At 40.2% G+C, this 18682-nt stretch overlaps 1 protein-coding gene across 4 annotated transcripts in view; it reads left to right on the top strand.

The window, feature by feature from the left end:
• The window catches only part of ARHGAP26 (Rho GTPase activating protein 26), a 299816-nt gene that overhangs the window by 214581 nt on the left and 66553 nt on the right, over positions 1–18682 (top strand). For all 4 annotated transcript variants that reach the window (XM_063120676.1, XM_063120675.1, XM_063120677.1 and 1 more), the window contains 3 exons: positions 5196–5355; positions 11051–11189; positions 14393–14546. In XM_063120676.1, coding sequence (XP_062976746.1) covers positions 5196–5355; positions 11051–11189; positions 14393–14546 — 453 coding nt within the window. The remainder of the gene's footprint in view (positions 1–5195; positions 5356–11050; positions 11190–14392; positions 14547–18682) is intronic.

Raw genomic sequence — 18682 nt, 5'->3', positions numbered from 1 at the left:
CTGTTACCTGAACATGTCATGTTCTCATCTGTTTTCCCAGAAAGTATATACTGAAAGACATCTGCTCCTCTTATACAAGTGCCCTTTTCCTGGGCCAAGGATGTAACGGTGACTCAAAGCAATTATATACCCTCATTGTTGTTTGCAATTGAGATGAAGAGAGTGGTCCTTTATTGACTAGGAGAACAAGAGCTTCTTTCATGTGATTTCCACCCACCCTATTTTTTAATAGGAAGGATAACCACTTACTAGACTAGGGGAACTTAGAAAAGGGTTTCCCATGATGATTGAGTTCTATCTTGCAGAAGAATTGTGAAATTGTAGGTATTTCTAGATGTTTCTGTAATGTGTCATGATATGGAACCATTTACAAAAAAACAGATTCTAAGATTCCAACTAGAGTTACTCAGCGTGCTTTAGGCTTTCAAATTGCTATAAAAATGGTAAAACCCCAGTCAAAGACCTTGTTGGGCTTCTTTCAGTGGTACTGCTATAACATGTAACACTGAATAGTCCTGGAGAGTCTTTAGAAAATTAGTTCTATTTGACCCAAACCACAAACCTATAGTTGCAAGATTGATACCCAAGCACACAACATGCCTGATTGGTCTGTGGGGCATACTCTTGCTCCTGGGTCATTCAGTGTCATATAGCACTTGAATAATTTTATCCTGTATGTTTTTTTGGGGTGATTAGGTGTATTTATTTATTTATTCATTTCACTTTATTGATGAAACGGGAAAATATTATCTTTTGGAGTGATGGCCCTGCCATACTATGAATCTGTAATCTCAGCTCCTTTAATCTAACAATCAGAAGATTTTGATTGGAAAGTTGTACCCTTCTCAGCTGGTTTATATGGACTACTTATGAGCAATGCCTACACAATGACATGTGCTGGCCAAGCTAATAAACGTTTTTGTAGAACAGAAACTCAGAAATTGGAAATGACTTGGCAAGCCTTCGTTATGTGACTTTTTCCCCTCTGTCATAAAACAGGTGCCAATCTCCTTTATATTTAAATCATAAAACAAAAGGGAAAAAACATACTATCACACGTGAATAATTTAAAGCTGCAGTAGGGTGTTCAGGCTACAATGAAACTCTCACACATGAATTTTAAAGTTGGCAAGAAATTGTACTTCTTCAACTAATATCCCACCTTCCCACCATACACAAGAAGGAACGGTTCAAGTTGCAACCAGATTCAGTCAGTATGAAAAGGAGGTGTAAATTCAGTAAACAAAATAAAATGATGCAAAACTCCACCCTCTGTTAACTCAGGGGTTCATGTTGAGTTTATATGAACTTGGTTCTAATGGATTGATTGTAAAGTTGATAATGGGCTCATCTATACCAAGCAGGATATTCAACTTTGAAAGTGGTATATAAAAGGCAGGAGCCACACTACGCTTTATAGTGGTATTGAAGTGCACTGAAAACTGTTGGGTTTCAGGCCTTAGCTAGACTGGGCGAAATCCCGAGGCGAACCCTGGGATCATCCCTGTGTGTCCACATGACACACAGGGGATCCCAGGATCAGGGAGGAATAATCCCTCCCTTGCCTCAGGATAGAGGCCTCCCCTTTGGGCCCACTTTTTCTGCAGTCCTGGGCTGAGCCTGAGACCACAGAACGTGTGGCCCGTTGCCGCAGTTTGACCTGGCTCTGCGTGGGGCGCAGCGCTCCTCAGGAGTGCTGCGCCCATCTGGGGTAGGGTGGGGGGAGTGGGAAAAGTAGTTGAAATTTTTTAAAAAACCTTACCTTTAGCGCACAACCATTTGTGCGCTCCTTCCTCTTTAAAAAATAATAATGGTGGGCGCGACACCTCTCCTCCTGAGGTCATTGCGCCTCACATGTAAACGGAGGAGGGATCTCACGTTAATCACAACACAAGATCTTCCCTCCTCCGTTGTGGACTATGAGATAGGTCTAGCTAAGGCCTCGTTGACCCATACCATTTGCCACTTTCATACCGCTCTATCCTGCTTGGTGTGGGTCCTGCCTTTTATATACCGTTTTCATAGTGGAATATCCTGCTTGGTGTAGATGAGCCCAATGTGACTGAGTATTTTACAATGTGTTTAAGTTTAATATTTATAAAATGTGGCTTGATTAGCTGCACTAATGTCCTTGGTAGATCAAAGGTCTATGAAATAATGCAAGACATGATGTCGTTCATTAATTATCTTTCAGAAATCTCTGTCTAAATATTTTCCCCAACTTTAATTCACTGGCCTGAAGAGCAGAATTTTGCAGATAGAGATGAAAGCTTGGTCCTAGGAAGGTAAATGGGAAGCTTGTAGACCAGGTGACACATAGTGGATCGATGAGGAGGAAGATTGGAGGCCCAGCTACATATTCAAAAATATCACTTGATCCCATGTGACTATGCAGCTTCACCTGCATTAAGAAGCTTAGCATGTTGGTAAAAGGGATTCTAAACTAGATTCCCCCCCACACACATATTCTAGTTTGTTGTGTGCAGGGAGGGGTGTGCTGCTGCAGTTGTTGTTTTTAATTTGGGGGTGTATGCTCAATGTTCTACATGCATTTTGAAGTAGTACGTTTTCTGAGGGCTGACCTAAGCATGGCATCCCTGTTCAATTATATCTCTTGTGAGTGGTATTTCCTCTGTTGTGGAATTATTTACATGGTCAAGAGACTGGACTCAGGTAGCGCTAGCTTGCCAATTGCTTTATTGCAATAACACAGAAAATACACGTTGAAATGGAACTCTCTAATACAAGGAAAAGAGAACTGACCACTATCCCAAGGTCTAACACTTTTATAGATTTCTACAGTCTCCATACGTAATTAGAGCACACCTTATTGCAGAGGTCAGTTGTCCAATCACAGAGCTTACAGTGTTTTAAGCATGGCATAACCTGTTGCCTGGTTACATATGAAGTAGCTGACTTATACATTATGTATCTCCCTTTGGCTCCCATCCTCCACATGTCTCAGCCTTAAGAAATAGCTGACCATACATTTTCCTTTGCACCATATCATTGACCATGAGAGACAGCTGACTCCGCACATTCTACATTCCCCTTTTGCCTTAGCACATAGGGTAAAAAACAAGCTTTTTAGCAAGGCAAACTTTTAGTAAATCAACCTTTTTGTTGATAAATATAAATTTCGACTATAACACTTGTACCACTACTCCTCTCTGTCATGAATTGCCAGCCTTTCCTAGCTCCCTATAAATTTCCCCTTCTTGTTATGTATGTATCAAACTCACAAAATAGCTCCATTGGTCTTTCTTGGACCCAGAGGTCCCTGCTACCTGCTTCTCTTTGTATATGTACCTTAGCTACCTGAATTGTCTTTTGGAATGAACCTCTGCTTCCCTTTTTAACCTGCAATTTCATCTTATTCTCTGTCATTGGAACAACTACTTTCAATTTAGGAAAATATGAAATAACCGTTTGGGGCCTCAGTCAGTTTTTCATACGTCGTAAGTTTCAGTTTACAGACACAATTTGGCACACAGCTTGACCAATCTTCCCTTCTTCCTCTTCAGATGTATTCATTTGAGATGCCCCTCCCCTTTTGCTGAAATGCATAGGCTTTATGTGATGCAGATTATTGGTGAGATCAAAGGAAATTGTCTGACCTCAGTGAGTCAAAGACATGCATTAAATTAACAGAATGTACCAGGAGAACCATGTCCAGGCACAATAAATAATACTGTAATCAGCCCACGGACCTGACTACTTAACATAGAACACGTATTTCAGTGTGTTTTCTTATCTAGCTAGCTATGACATCAGTCTTCAGTACACAAAAGCAGGTGCCTTTCCCGAAACTACTGGACACTTGCCACTGCTACAATGTGAAATTGCCAAGTCAAATTTATCAGTAAATTCATTCTGTTCTGTTTGGACTTAATAGGAATCATAAGAACATAAGAAGTGTCATGCTGGATGGGACTGAGGGTCCATCTAGTCCAGCGCCCTGTTCACACAGTGGCCAACCAGCCATCGGCCGGGGTCCAACGAAGCAGGACATGGTGCAACAGCACCCTCCCACCCATGTTCCCCAGCAACTGGTGCACACAGGCTTACTGCCTCAGATACTGGAGGTAGCACATAACCATCAGGGCTAGTAGCCATTGATAGCCTTCTCCTCCAGGAATTTATCCAACCCCCTTTTAAAGACATCCAAATTAGTGGCCATCACTACATCTTGTGGTAGGAATTCCATAATTTAACTATGTGAAGAAATACTTCCTTTTATTTGTCCTGAGTGTCCCACCAATCAACTTCGTGGGATGACCCCTGAGTTCTGGTATTTTGAGAGAGGGAGAAAAATGTCTCCCTATCCACATTCTCCGCACCATGCGTAATTTTGTACCCCTCTATCATGTCTCCCCTTAGCCTCCTTTTTTCCCATGCTGAACAATCCCAATTGTTGTAACCTTCCCTCATAGGGGAGATGCTCCAGCCCCTTAATCATTTTAGCCCCTTAATCATTTTCTGCACTTTTTCCAGCTGTATAATATCTTTTTTAGGTGTGACCAGAACTGTACATAGTATTCTAAGTGTGGTCGCACCAAGCTGCATTGTCCTTGCTGAAACAGATTAACATGGTTAGATCTCTGAAATTTGTTATGGCTTACCAGTTTCCAAGAAAATGTGGCACATTGTGTGCCTGTGTGTTTGGCTTTTTCAGTGTGTGTTTGTGTGTGAGTGAGAGGCTGACTGCGGAAACATGAGTGTTATCTAATTGAATCCCTATGAAGATAATTATGGGTTGGACTTGAGAAGGAAGGAGGGAGAAAGCACTATGCGTGTAGCAGTTCTGAAATTAATTTTAGGAATTGCCGAGCTTAAATTAGAAGCCATGCAGAGTACAACATGGGCAGTCAAAGCACACAGTGATAATGAAACAGAATGAGGACATTAGCTCTTCTGTAGTGCTTATATGATCAGTTTATAGGTCACCTTAGTTTTCAATATCTAGAAAATGGTGGAATAACTTATTTATCTTTCACAGGTTGGGTTATTGAGATACCTGTGCAGCATACATGATAGTTAATTGTACTGTTCCACACAGCTGAGCATTGCAGGAGCATTGCAGGAGTACAAAAAGCATACAGATTTTTTGTTGGCGGAATTTTGATCAAAGATCAATGGGCTTCCCTGGAGCTTTTGTAGCCTGCTTAATTTCACCTCTGTTTGCTTCATTTCAGTGTTGCTAAGAACCACAAACAGAATCTAATGACTGTTGCAAATCTGGGGGTTGTTTTTGGACCAACATTAATGCGGCCACAAGAAGAAACAGTTGCTGCAATTATGGACATCAAATTCCAAAATATTGTGGTTGAGATCTTAATAGAAAACCATGAAAAGGTAACTTGTCTATGAGTTTGTGCATCTTGCAATTTTTAAAGATCTATTGTATACAAATGCTTTCTAGTCTCCTACATTTTTAATAGCTTTTCTACTTGACCGAACTGTAGGAAGAGAGAAGAACTTTATTAATAACAGCCCGATTAGTAAGAGCCTGTCTGTCCACACTGTCTCCCTCATGGAGCAGGGGGTACTAGCTGAGAGGGAAGCAGTAAAATGTTGGAAATCCTGTAGCCTTTCACTTTAGAGATTCCCTTCCCTCCTGCCCTTCCCACCTGGAACTGCATAGGAGAATAAGATTATTCCCCCCTTGATTTAAGAGGAAAGTAATTGTTGTGCCACCAACAGCCATTATATTAACCTGCACTTTTTACTTAAACAAATTTGCGTGCCTACCAACTAATACACCCCGAAAAGGAGGTCTAAGACATGGGTAGAATTTGGTGTAAAGGCTGCTGATGACACAAAGGCACTACTTTCCCCCTAAAACAGAGGTGTTGAACTTGGTTTAGTCCAGGAGCTGGATTTTGCCATCCCTGGACCAATCCATCAGGCTGGTTGATGTCAGGGGGATGGAGCCCTGCCCTCAAAGCCCCACTCCCTCCCTCACATCATCCGGTCCAGTTCAGCACCATGTTTGTTTTTCTCCATGCAGAGAGAGGTGCAATCAGGTTGTTGGGGCTTGTAAGAACGGTTCCTGCTAGCATCCCGATTGGGACGGCAAGTGGTGTATGAAGCCACATCCCTGCTGTTATCTTCTATCGGTGATCTGTGCTGACCTCAGGGATTCCTCTGCCCCAGGGCTTGTAGGACAGGGACCTCTCTGGGCCAGATAGGGAACCTCTGCATGTCAGGTTAGGTCTGCCAGCCAGAAGTTCCCCATCCCTGCCCCAAAGCAAAGGGGAAATGGTCCTACTCCCCTATCCACATAATTGTCATTTGTCACTTGATATACACAGGATTGTCTTGATTTGCACCTTTTTTATTCCATTCATGCTGAGATGGTATGGTTTTTCAAAATGTTCCTTGTATTTGAGCAACAGGTCTTTCCATTTTAATTTTGGCATCCTTCCTGATGTTGAAAAAAGAAGAAGAATCCCTCTGTTTTGTCAGTCAACTCAGCCTTGCCTTTGGAATTCAATTAGAAAAAAAAAAGAAACAGAAAGTTACTTTTTATACAAAATCATTTATTCTCCCAAACAGTTTTAGAAAATAATGACTGAAAAATAACTGGAGGTCTCTGCTAGGGAAATGTGAGGAAAAAAATGAGGTATATTTCTAAATAATCATAGCAACTGATGGTGTCATGCCTGACTGGTTGATGAATTTGCTTTATTTTTTAAGTATCAGGAATTGGATGACACTTCATATACTGCATCTGTCAGAATTCGTCGCTGCTTAGAGCTTTCTAACATACAGTATGGTGCATTGCATGGATATTATTTTTCCTTCATGGAGAGATCATTCTATTGATTTTTTGAAGGGAAATTATTGGCAACTGAGCTCGATCCTAATTAAAATCTGTGTTTTTTAAGCAAGAGATGCAGAACACGCACTTAAAAATAGCACTGCTAACACTAACATACTAAACATGTATGGACTGGTATCTTCTTTGCAGACAAAGCTGAAAGGACTGGAACAGTGAGGCTGGTGGGACATTATCTTAAAATTCACTACATGTTGAATTTAGTGAGGCTTGTGGGACATTATCTTAAAATTCTCCTGTTTTGAAGTGTGTTTTTAATTTGTTCCTATATAAATTAATTATCAGTCTTACTAAGTTGTGGTCCACGGGGAAAGAACCAGAATCTACGTCTACACCCTTTAGTGGCCTTCCAAAGTGTTACATCAGTGACTCATGCTGACAGTATTGGAATGCATTCAGTAGAAGAATTCAGTTGATTTTTTTGAACTATTTCTGCTCTGGTATTACATTACATTTCCTTTGGCCAAGTGAAATGATACTTCTGCCTAATGTGTTTGTCATTTTGGTAGGAAGGGAAAGCACGGGTTGGATCTTTCCAGTTTGAGCAACCATGAATACATTTATTTGTTCCTTCACTTTTAAACCCAGGTTCTCTGCGTGGTGTACAATACATTAAAAACATAAAATGCAAACAATGAAGCAATGAATAAAAACAGCACATAATAAAACCAAAATAAAACTAGCAGCAAAGAGTAAAAATGCCACAGCACTACTGAAATGGGTAGTTTTGCACCAGTTTGAGTTGTTTTTTTTTAACAGTTCCCAATAGAATAAAATTTGTGAGGGAGAAAATTGTAAAAATAAATAAATTACTGTATTAGTCTGATAGGGTTACGCATCAGGAATGGATTTAAAACATAGAGGAAAAATTACAGAAATCCAACTCACATTAGCCATAGTTAAAATTACATGTAGCTAAAAGCTAACATGTGTTGTACAGATGGCACCTGGTAACTGATTAGCATTAAGTGTTAATAAGTACTGTGAATCCATTTTCATGTTGGGTTTCGGAGCAGTGCCTATTTCCTGTGCAAAAGGTAAGGGTGATTCCTGGACAAGGTGGAAATGATATGTCTCTGTAGTTTCTCTCTAGAGATATTAGCATTCGAAAAGCAGTTGTCCAATTAATGCTAGCTCTCCTGCTAGAGGCAGGAATCACAATGCACATCTTTTGTTCTACAGTGGGATTTGATTTATTATTTTTTATTCTGGTTTTCTATCTGTGGATGCACAAAGTGGCTTACAAGATTAAACATTATGAGACATTAAAGGAACATCAGCATAAAAAATACTTTAAGTTTGCAACAGATAAAACTAAATAGAAACAGCAGATTAAAAAGCAAATGGTAAAACTCATGTAGACAGACACTTAAACAAATTTAGCAGTCATGGAGTAAGGGGAGAGTTCCTCTTATGGATCAGTAACTGGTTAAAGAACAGAAAGCAGAGAGTAGGAATAAATGGTCAATTCTCCTTATGGAGGGAAATAAATAGTGGGGTCCCACAGTGATCTGTATTGTGACCTACTCTTTTCAACTTGTTCATAAATGATCTGGAATTAGTAGTGAGCAGTGAAGTCGCCAGGTTTGCTGATGACACCAAATTTTTAAAGGTGGTTAAAACACAAAGGGATTGTGAAGAGCTCCAAAGAGATCTCGCAAAGCTGGGAGAGTGGGCATCCAAATGGCAGATGCAGTTCAATGTAAGCAAGTGTAAGGTGATGCACACTGGAGCAAAAATACCCAACTTCAAGTATAATCTGTTAGGAACTGAGCTGGTGGTGACCAAACAAGAAAGAGATATTGGGATTGTGGTGGACAGCTCAATGAAAACGTCAGTCCAGTGCGCAGCTGCTGTAAAGAAGGCAAACTCTATGTTAGGCATTATTAGAGAAGGAATTTAGAATAAAATGGCCAATATCATACTGCCTTTACACAAATCTATGGTATGATCACACTTAGAATACTGTGCACAATTTTGGTCACCACACCTAAAAAAAGATATTGTAGAGCTGGAAAAAGTGCAGAAAAGGGCAACTAAAATGATCAAGGGGCTGAAGCATCTCCCCTGTGAGGAAAGATTACAACAGCTGGTGTTGTTCAGCTTGGAAAAAAGGAGGCTAAGGGGAGACATGATAGAGGTGTACACAATTATGCATGGTATGGAGAATGTGGATAGGGAGACATTTTTCTCCCTCTCCCATAATACTAGAACCCGGGGGTCATGCCATGAATCTGATTAGTGGGAGATTCAGGACAGATCAAAGGAAGTACTTCTTTACACAGGATATAGTTAAACTATGCAATTCATTACCACAAGATGTAGTGATGGCCACCAATTTGGACAGCTTTAAAAGGGGGTTGGATAAATTCTTGGAGGAAAAGGCTATCAATGGCTACTAGCCCTGCTAATGAAGTGCAATCTCCAGTGTCAAAGGCAGTAAACCTGTATACACTAGTTGCTGGTGGTGGAGGGTGCAATTGCATTGCGTCCTGCTTGTGGGTTCCTGGTCAACAGCTGGTTGGCTACTGTGTGAACAGAGTGCCGGACTAGTTGGACCCTTCATCTGATCCAGCATGGCTCTTCTTATGTTCTTAAGTTCTTAAAGGTTTGATGAAATAATCCAGTTTTTAGTAAACAGCTAATTTACTAAGGGGCTGGTGGTGCCTTTCCAGCCTGGTGCCCTTGAGATGTTTTGGACCGCAACTCCTTCATCCTTGGTCATTGGTATGCTGGCTGGTGTTGATCAGTATCATAGTCCAAAACATGTGGAGGTCACCAGGCTAGGGAAGGCTGGACTGATGGATCTCCAAGGGGAAGGAATTCCACAATCTCAGCGCCACTGTAGAAAAGGGTCCCTTCACAGATGCACACACATCTCATTTCATCTCATGTAACCATGGGAGCACTGGCAGAGCCTTAGAAGCCAATTTTAACTGGCAGACAGACTCACACAGGAGAAGGGTGTAGTTAATTTCCACCCTGTTCCAAAATGTTTACAGCTGAGAACTCATCAGCTGTATGTCCATGGAGATCTTTGTTTTGGTTCTTTTCCCAATAGCTAACCCTGCAGCTGCCTCTCCCTCAGTTTGAAGGCTTGAGAAAAAGATTGCAACTTGCTTCTGTGTGGCCTACTTTGGATGCTATCTGCAGAAATGTGCAGATCTGTCTAGTGAGAGCATGTTTTAGTAAGCTAAATGTTCATTTTCATTTAAGACTGTCCTAATACCTCAGCCTCTCTGACCCTAGAAAAACCACAGAATGGATTGTAAATAATCATCGCCATCATCATCATCATCATCATCATCATCATCATCATCATCATCAATGTCTCACCTTTTCCCCCTCTTTAAACAATCCAAGGTGGCATACATAATCCTCCTTGGGCTGAGAGTCTGTGACTGGCCCAAAGTCACCTAGTGAGCTTCCATGGATGAATGGGGACTAGGCTCTGGATCTCCTGATTCCCAGCCACTAAACCACACTGGCTCATATGGAGAATATGTGCCATATTTGTTTATTTGCATCATTTGTATACCACTCATCAACAAGAAGTCTTCTGGGTGGTTCACAAAGATCAGCTTCTGCTTTTCTGCAATGTTCAGTTACTGAAGGTTTATTCCAAGATCTAATTTAAACTTTTAGATGAAACTCCTAATTGCCTCTCTAGGTTTAATAGAGAAGAGGATGGGTGATTTAGAATAGTGTCAGCCTAATGAGGTAATTGATCAACCTGTCAACTTCCCTTCAATCAATTTCCGCTGAATCAGTGCACACCCTCAGTATGAACTTAATATTCACATCTTTAAGATTAGTGTGCAGTTTTTGGACCTGCTGTTGATGTCAGCAAAGAAATTGCAGCTTGAAGCTTCCTGGAACAACTGGTTGAATTAAAGTCTGATAAGGATTGCCAAGGTATCTAGTATGCATATCTAGTATGTGCATAACCAGAAACATTAAATAATTTCTGAGCAACTTAATAACGTTCTTAGACTTCCTTCCCAAATAGCAATAGTATCATTCATGATGTTAAATGGTGATTAATCCTAGAAATACTTGTTTGCGTTATCACAATTTTTGGACTAATCTTTACAGCCATTGTTAGAGCTGCTAATCTCTGTGTTTGTCCTCTTATTAAGCTATTGAGTAACAAAATGCTTCGGCCTTCCTGACAGTTTTCAAACTTCTCTTTTTCTTTTTTTAAAAAAGATATTTAACACAGTTCCAGATACGTCACAGTCAAATTCTCAGCTGCTCTTGTCTCGAAAGAGGAGTACAGATTCAAAGCCGCCATCGTGCAGTGAGAGGCCTTTAACACTCTTCCATTCTGTGCAACCCAATGAAAAGCGTAAGTATCTTAAGCTTCTGTGCAATTGCTTATGTTGTAATATTACACTGCATTATCTCAGAATGGCCAGGACCACATATTTACTTACTTTATTACATTTCATACCACCAATAGCCAAAGCTGTCTGGGAGGTTCACAACAGTTAACACCATAAAACACAGCAACATGATAAAACAGAATTTACAAGTTTTCAACTAAAGCTTTATCGGCATTAATGACAGGGGGATAAACTTGCTGTCAAATAATAGCAGAGTTTATTATTATTATTTATATTTCTATACCGCCCTCTGGGCGGTTTACAAAAGATTAAAACATGAAACATAAATTGAGATACACAATTTAAAACCATAAAAACATCTTTTGAGCTGTAAGAATTCCTAAGAGGGAAATGCTTCTTCTTCTTCTTTTAATTATTATTCCCAGTTTCAGGTCCCACGTGCAATACTCTGAAGGACCTATATCTGTTCATCTTCATTCAGTAGCCCAATGCCACAACCAAACTTGGTATCTTTTGATTAATCTGAGGTTTGGTTAGAAGTTAATTACTTAATCTTCCTGTTCAGTATAACATAAGATAATTACATTTTCATATATTTGAAACCCTTAGTCATATGTCTTTCGTGCAAACTTTCAGATTAGCAAAGAGATTAGGCTCTATTCTCCAGAGGAATGCTTTAAGACAGTAAACTTAAAACCCTACAGAAATGAATATTTAACATAAATGATTAGCCCATTTTCTCGAAAGATTCCCCCAGGTTAAACAGCTTAGATCAAAAATATACACTGCATGCATGTGCAATGTACACCATCACATCTGAAGCATGTGCATATTTTACCGTGTGCCTATTCCACCAGGTGCACACAGCAGCCTACTGGGAGGAGGGCTTTCTCTGCTGTGGCTCCCCGGCTGTGGAATGAGCTCCCCAGAGAGGTCCGCCTAGTGCCTACACTATTCCTTCCATCACCAGCTGAAGACCTTTTTATTCTCTCAGTATTTTAACACCTATTAACTTAAATTTAAACTTTGCTGTTTTAATTCCATATTTTAACTTATATCAATTTTTGCTGTGTGGTTTCATCCTGGTTGTGCTTTTTATATTGTATTTTGTATTGTGTTTTTAAATTGTTGGTTGTTTTATTATGCTCTTCTTGATTTTAATTTTTGTGAACTGCCCAGAGAGCTTCGGCTATTGGGCGGAATAAAAATTTAATAAATAAATAAATAAATAAAATACTGCACCATGTGGACACAGCAGTACATCTTAATTGGATGTGAATCCCTGATACATGTATACATGCTGAGATAGAACCATGAAGCTGCTTCAGAAGTAATGGTGTTTGCTCATTATTTGTAACCTGTGAAGTAGCCTTTATATTCTTAGCATCAGTCTTTAGAATGATGAACAATGACAGCATAAAAACACAAAACACTAATGTGACATGAAATGAAGTGGCATTTAATGTGCACTTTTTAAAAAATGCAAATACCAGCCATCAGTTGGTACCAGTGGAAGCTTTCCTCCAAATGCAAATAGCAGTTCTAGAAGATCAATTTTTGTCAGGACCAGAGTAGGGAAGGAAAAAGTTCAACTCCTTTTCCTTACTTGTTGCAATGAAAATAAGTGGAAACCCATCCAGTTGTTTTTTTAAAAGACATGCACATTAAATGAAAAGACATCTGTGGCCAAATCTCAAGAATCAGATCTGTGTATTCCAATAGAATTTGTTCACTTTTTTGTTTTAATTTTTTTCACTGCTAAATCACTGTTGAGTTTTCAGGAGAGCTATGTAGAAAATTATAACATTGAAAAACATTCCCTTGTCAGCATACTAACCTCCTAACTAGACATGTTATGCCATCTTGAAAAGTTCCAATGTCCCTTCAGATTAAGGAGCTGACAGTAATGATGGCATTGGGCAAAGTAAGATTCTTTCAAAATATGAAATCTACTGTACTCCTGTTTCATTATTGTAGACAGCTAGCAAAGATACATACCAGCATTATTTTCCAGCTCATTTTCCCCAGTAATACTTCTTCACTTGCTAGGAAAAAAACCCTCTGTGACAGAGGGGCAGAATACATCCACCCCACCCAAACAAAGAGAAAAAAAAGGCTTGCTTTGTCCTGTCATTGGGCTCAGGGGGCAGTATCCAATCCAATGCTGATTCTCCTATGCCCCACCAATTCCCATCCACAAGTGGTGGCCATCTTTTGCAGAATGGAGGTTTAACATTTCCTGGGGCAACTGGAAATGAGCAAAAATGCTTGTTTCTGGAACAGGGCTGATTAGCAGAACTCACATAAGGAAGCTTTGCCGACCTGTCCCGATCCAGAAACAGCCGTTTCTGCTAATTTTGGGGCTTCCTTGGGAAGTGTTAAAACAAGTGTTAAAAGTGGTGGATCCTGGTTGCGCTACGGAATCGTAGGTTTCCCCCCCCCCAGATTTGACATTATCTTTTATTATCACGAGCAATATTTAGAACACATAGCTAAAAATGTAACAGTCTTTAAAAATGTAACAGGAATCCTACTGAATTATTTTAAACTCTCCACTATGCTAAATAATTTGGTGTGTAGAAAGAACAGTCTTGAAGAGGAGACTGGAGAATCCTAAATGAATCCATGCACTGCACAAAGCAGAAGATGGCTAGAGCAGGAGTAGCTATACAGCAGGACTGCAGAACCTCTTTCACCCCGACGGGTGCATTCCATTTTGGAGAAGTTTTCGGGGCTCACTTGGGGAGTGGGGCTCAAGACAAAAGGGCAGGAGCCAAGGAGCAGGGGCAAAAATACCAAAAGTGCATACATATTTCAGCTTAAAGCTCTTCTAGTAACTTAGCTTTAGGAGAGACATTTTGAATTTTTAGAATGGGGAACCAACTGCATAAAAGCTAGGGAAACCATAATGCGGTCCATGGTCAGCGGAAGGGGGTGGGGCCAGGGGAAGGGGGTGGGGCCATCTGCGGAAGACCAAAGGGCTGCATTTGACCCCTGGGCCTGGAATTCTGCAACCCTGCCATAGAGGAAGGAACAAAAACTCAGCAGCCTTCATGCAGAATTAGTTCTTGGGAATTTTTTAACACCAGCTGGTGCAGAAGTTCCTCTCTATATAGTATGGCAAATGCCATCTCTCTTTTTCTTTATTAACTTAATAAATGTCAGTGTCCTGCCTGCAGTTCATATTGGTGGTTCTTTCTTCCAGAGGAGAACAGGAACAGCATCATCAACTCCAGCTTGGAATCGGTCATATCATCAAACATCAACAGTTTCCTCCATTCCAACAGCACTCCTCAATCTAACATGAACTCAAGTGACCCTGACTTAGAAGTTATTAAACCCAGCAGGCCAAACTCACTGTAAGTACAGTCCTGATTAAAATGCTTGCAATTCCTCTTAGCTGATGCACAGATCTATTTATTAGGAATGAGGTGCTATTCTCCACAGAGACTGTTGGTTTAACAGTATGATTAAATATTAAAGTTAAGCATGAGGTATGTGCTTCTGAAGTTTTTAAACTCTGAACTGAGGATGTAAATAAGCTTCATTGTATTCAGGTTTTTAAAATATTTTCTATTTCTCTGCATTTGTGGGATGCTTACGGAACGTATTTTTTTATGTCTGTATGCCCTTGCTTGCAAATTTGTGCTCATGTTTTGTGTTTAATGCGGGCTATGCAGCAGTATTTTCCAGTTTCATTTGCTTCCAGAATTAGAGGAAGAAAAGTGCTTTTGACACCGTCAATCACCAGCTAAATGTATGTCAGTCTTTCTTCTGTTTGTGCATTGACAATGTTCCAATTAAATGATTAATCCCAAATCTCAGGGGAATAGTCCAGTTTACTAGGAGTTGTTCTTAATCTCTCACAGCTGATTTTTTTTAAACATGAGCAGCAGGCTTGTATTTTGGAAAATTCCATCTTTTCACTTGGCTCTATTGTGTCAATATTGTCCAGCAAAACATCCCCCATGCCACCTGAGTATCCTTTCTGCACAGATAGAATCCACTCCAGACTCTAGCAAAATCTAGGTATTACACAACACCTGTAGCTGCTGATGAAAGCAGCACCCCTGTGTCTCTGAACTGCTTCTTTGTTCCCCATAAGGTCTACATTGCAAAATGAATTTCTGGAACAGCACTGAGTTGTGGTTTTTCATTGTGCGCCGCTTGGGAAAGGAATGGGGGAATCTTGTGTGTTTTATATTAGTGTACATTATCAGAGAAGAGAGATGGAGGAAGCAAGGGCTGCTGCCATGCATATTCTGTAATGTTAAATTCTGGAATGTCTGGCACAGTTATCTATTAAGAGAGTGACAGGTTTATTTCTTTCAAGTGTCGGCATTGCAACCAACTGGGGTATTATGTTGACCAAGGTGATGTTGCCATCAGTCAGCTGTGCTCCTTACATCAAGGCACTTTGGAGCCTGAGAAGGCCATAGCAAGGTGAACTTATTGGTTTACTAATTTTGGAGTTGCTAAACTGTGTGTGTGTTTGTGTGTTCAGCAACGTATGGTCTTCTTTTATGGTTCTTCTGGAATTTACACCTTAATTTTAGTCCCTGCCCCTAGCCCTTGTTCAAAGACCTTTCACAGCAGCACAGAATGATGTTGGCTCAAAAAAGGAACCTTCCTGTGTTTGGCCATTGAAATAGCTATCAGGTTCATTTTGAAATGTGATGATCCTTAATGAATGGAGCTTTGCGTATCTTGTGGAGACAGTCGGAAGACTGATTTTATCACCAACCAGCCTTCCAGTTAGGAAGTGAGTAAAGGTCTTAACCCAGCAAATTATCCTTGTCAATCATGGAGGATAAGGCGATCCATGGCAGCTAATCATGATGGCTATATATTACCTCCAGCAGATACAGTGTGGCTCTGTGCCAATTGCTTGAGAACATGATCAGGAGGGTCCTGTGATGTTGTGGCATTCCCAGGGGTTTCTGGCTGGTCATTGTGCAAAGAGAATGGTGGACTGGGTGGGCCTTTGGTCTGATCCAGCACAGCTTTCCTTATGTTCTTAACTATTTTGGGAGGCAGATACTATCCTAAGGTGTGCAGATAAAAACCTGACTTCATATATTCTTCTTCCCTATATTTTGCTTAGACTTCTTGTTTCTTGACAGCAAATCTTAGCCTTGAAAAACGTGTTTGGATAAATTGGTGTTTGGAGAAAAACAAAGCACTGGGTGGGTGGGGGAGTGATAAACACAACAATATACCAAGCATTCTTTTGAATCCACATTTTTCTGCTGCAATGCAGGAATGATTTTACAGAAAGGGCAAATGGAGGCATCTTAACTGAAAGATCCCTCTGGTCTCTGGGACTCAATTTGCTGTTGGCCATGCTTTATTTATTTATTGCATTTTTATACCACCCAATAGCCGAAGCTCTCTGGGTGGTTCACAAAAATTAAAACCGTTCAAAGTATAAAACAACAGTATAAAAACATGATATAAAATACAATATAAAAGCACAACTAGGATAAAATCAGCAGCAGTACAGAAATTCAAATTTAAAATACAAATTTAAAACAGCAAAGTTAAAATTAATTTATAGACTGTTAAAATACTGAGAGACTAAAAATGCTACTGTGTGCAAACATTCTGTCCCTTTCTTCAATGCCACCCATATTACTAAGGAGGGCAAGGCTGTGTGACCACTGAACTGCAGTGCTCTGCTCTGTCTTGCTACGTGTGAAAGCTGAACTCTCCAGACTTCTCTTTGTGCAGGCGTGATATATTTGTGCAGGCGTGATGAACATAATGCCAACAGTGGTAGTTCTACAAACCTGTCACTAATTAGAAAGATTTCAGGTGATTGAAAATGAGTTTCTCGCCACGAGAAAAGGGAGGGCTTGACTACTGTAGACCGTTAAAGTAGACTAATAGGTATTAAGGTATATCTGCCCAAGCTGTTTATACTGGTGACGTGATTCCACCCCCACCTTCACAACTCAGGCATTTGTCAGGATTATTAGTATTTTGTCCCTTAGCTAAATGTGTTGACAGGTTACAGCTTGGTGTGTGTTACGTTTATATCCCATTCACCCTTTCTCCAAAGAAATTAAGAGCAGGGTTTTAAGCCTCACAATAAGCCCAAGAGAGGAGTTACGCTGTTAGACATTAAATGACCTAGGGCCACCTAGCAAGTTTCGTTGCAGAGTGGAGATTTGAACCTGATTTTCCAGATGCATTGTTTTGACACTGCATTCTTAGCCATTTTTGTGCATTTCATCCAAAGGGAAGAAAATCTTCTTCCTGGAAGTAACGTGAATAAATTATAAATAAGATAATGGTTTAAACAGGGATGGGGAACTTTTGGCCCTCCAAATGTTTTGGCCTACAACTGCCATCAGCCCTAGCCAGCAAAGCCAATGGTGAGTGGTTGTGGGATTTGTAGGCAAAACAAACAAAAATATGGTGGGCCACAGGTTGCCCATCCCTGGCTTAAAACAAAAGGATTTTAGTTTTTACCATTAAGATTAAATAATCAGTTTCCTATTCTTTAAAGACTGCTTTTAGCAGCATTCTAGTTATGAACAGAGATATAACATTTGTGCAGAGAACTCAAGAGAGGGACGAAGTCAGTCTTTCAGTTTACACTGGGCTCTGTAGAAGGCTGAAGCAGAAAGACTGGATTTGAACAACACACTAACACACACTGACTGGCTTCAGTCCTTGAGTGTGGCCTGTTGTTCAACAATGGGTTAGCGTTGTGAACCAAGGACATTTAATTATGCAGTGTGGCTTATTTTTCTCGAACAAGCCATCTTGAGAATTTATGGGTTGTTGTTGGGCTTGTTAACCACACTGCATGCTTAACAAGCTACCCTGAAGAAAATCTCCAAGGTTTAGACAACCCACTAACCCACAGTTTAACAACCCACATTCAACCACTGAGGGTGGGTTAATGTGTTGTGTGAACCCAATCTTCTGTACATACCAGATAACTTGAAGGGAGGAGAGCTGGTCTCTCCAGCCCAGCACAGAGACAGACTCCAACATCTCTAGGTTCTCTGGAATTTTCTAAGAATTTGGAGCAGGTAATCTTTGTGCTAGCCAGAGCAGATGCAGTTGCCAGAAATGGAAGATGAGTTGCTGTTGGTGCCATGGGTTTTGGATGGGCTCTGCATGACATCACAGACAAATGCTCCTCCCTAGCCCTGCAAAATCCATGCTAACTTCAAGGATATTTATAGAGAAAAAAATATCTGCGTACTTAAAAGAAAACACCTATGTGGATTGTCTTGTGGTGAATACCAGTATTATATTTTTGTACTTGTGCTTAGAGACACCTGTTAGAAACTAGCTGAAAACAGAAGAAGCTATGAAGTTGTGGGTTGTTGTTTTTTATAGATGATACTAAATGTAGTTTTCACTTTTCTTATGTGTATAAAATGAATTTCAAGCCTACATTGGCTTGAATGTACATATGATGAAAAAATTTCTCTCCTTCATGAACAGAGTGTATGTTTTAACAAATAAAGTAAAAAAA

This window comes from Elgaria multicarinata, chromosome 3 (assembly GCF_023053635.1).
Source record: "Elgaria multicarinata webbii isolate HBS135686 ecotype San Diego chromosome 3, rElgMul1.1.pri, whole genome shotgun sequence".
In the NCBI taxonomy this organism is placed as follows: domain Eukaryota; kingdom Metazoa; phylum Chordata; class Lepidosauria; order Squamata; family Anguidae; genus Elgaria; species Elgaria multicarinata.
The sequence above is the reverse complement of the archived record's forward strand: the minus strand, read 5'-3'. Positions and strand labels throughout refer to the sequence as shown.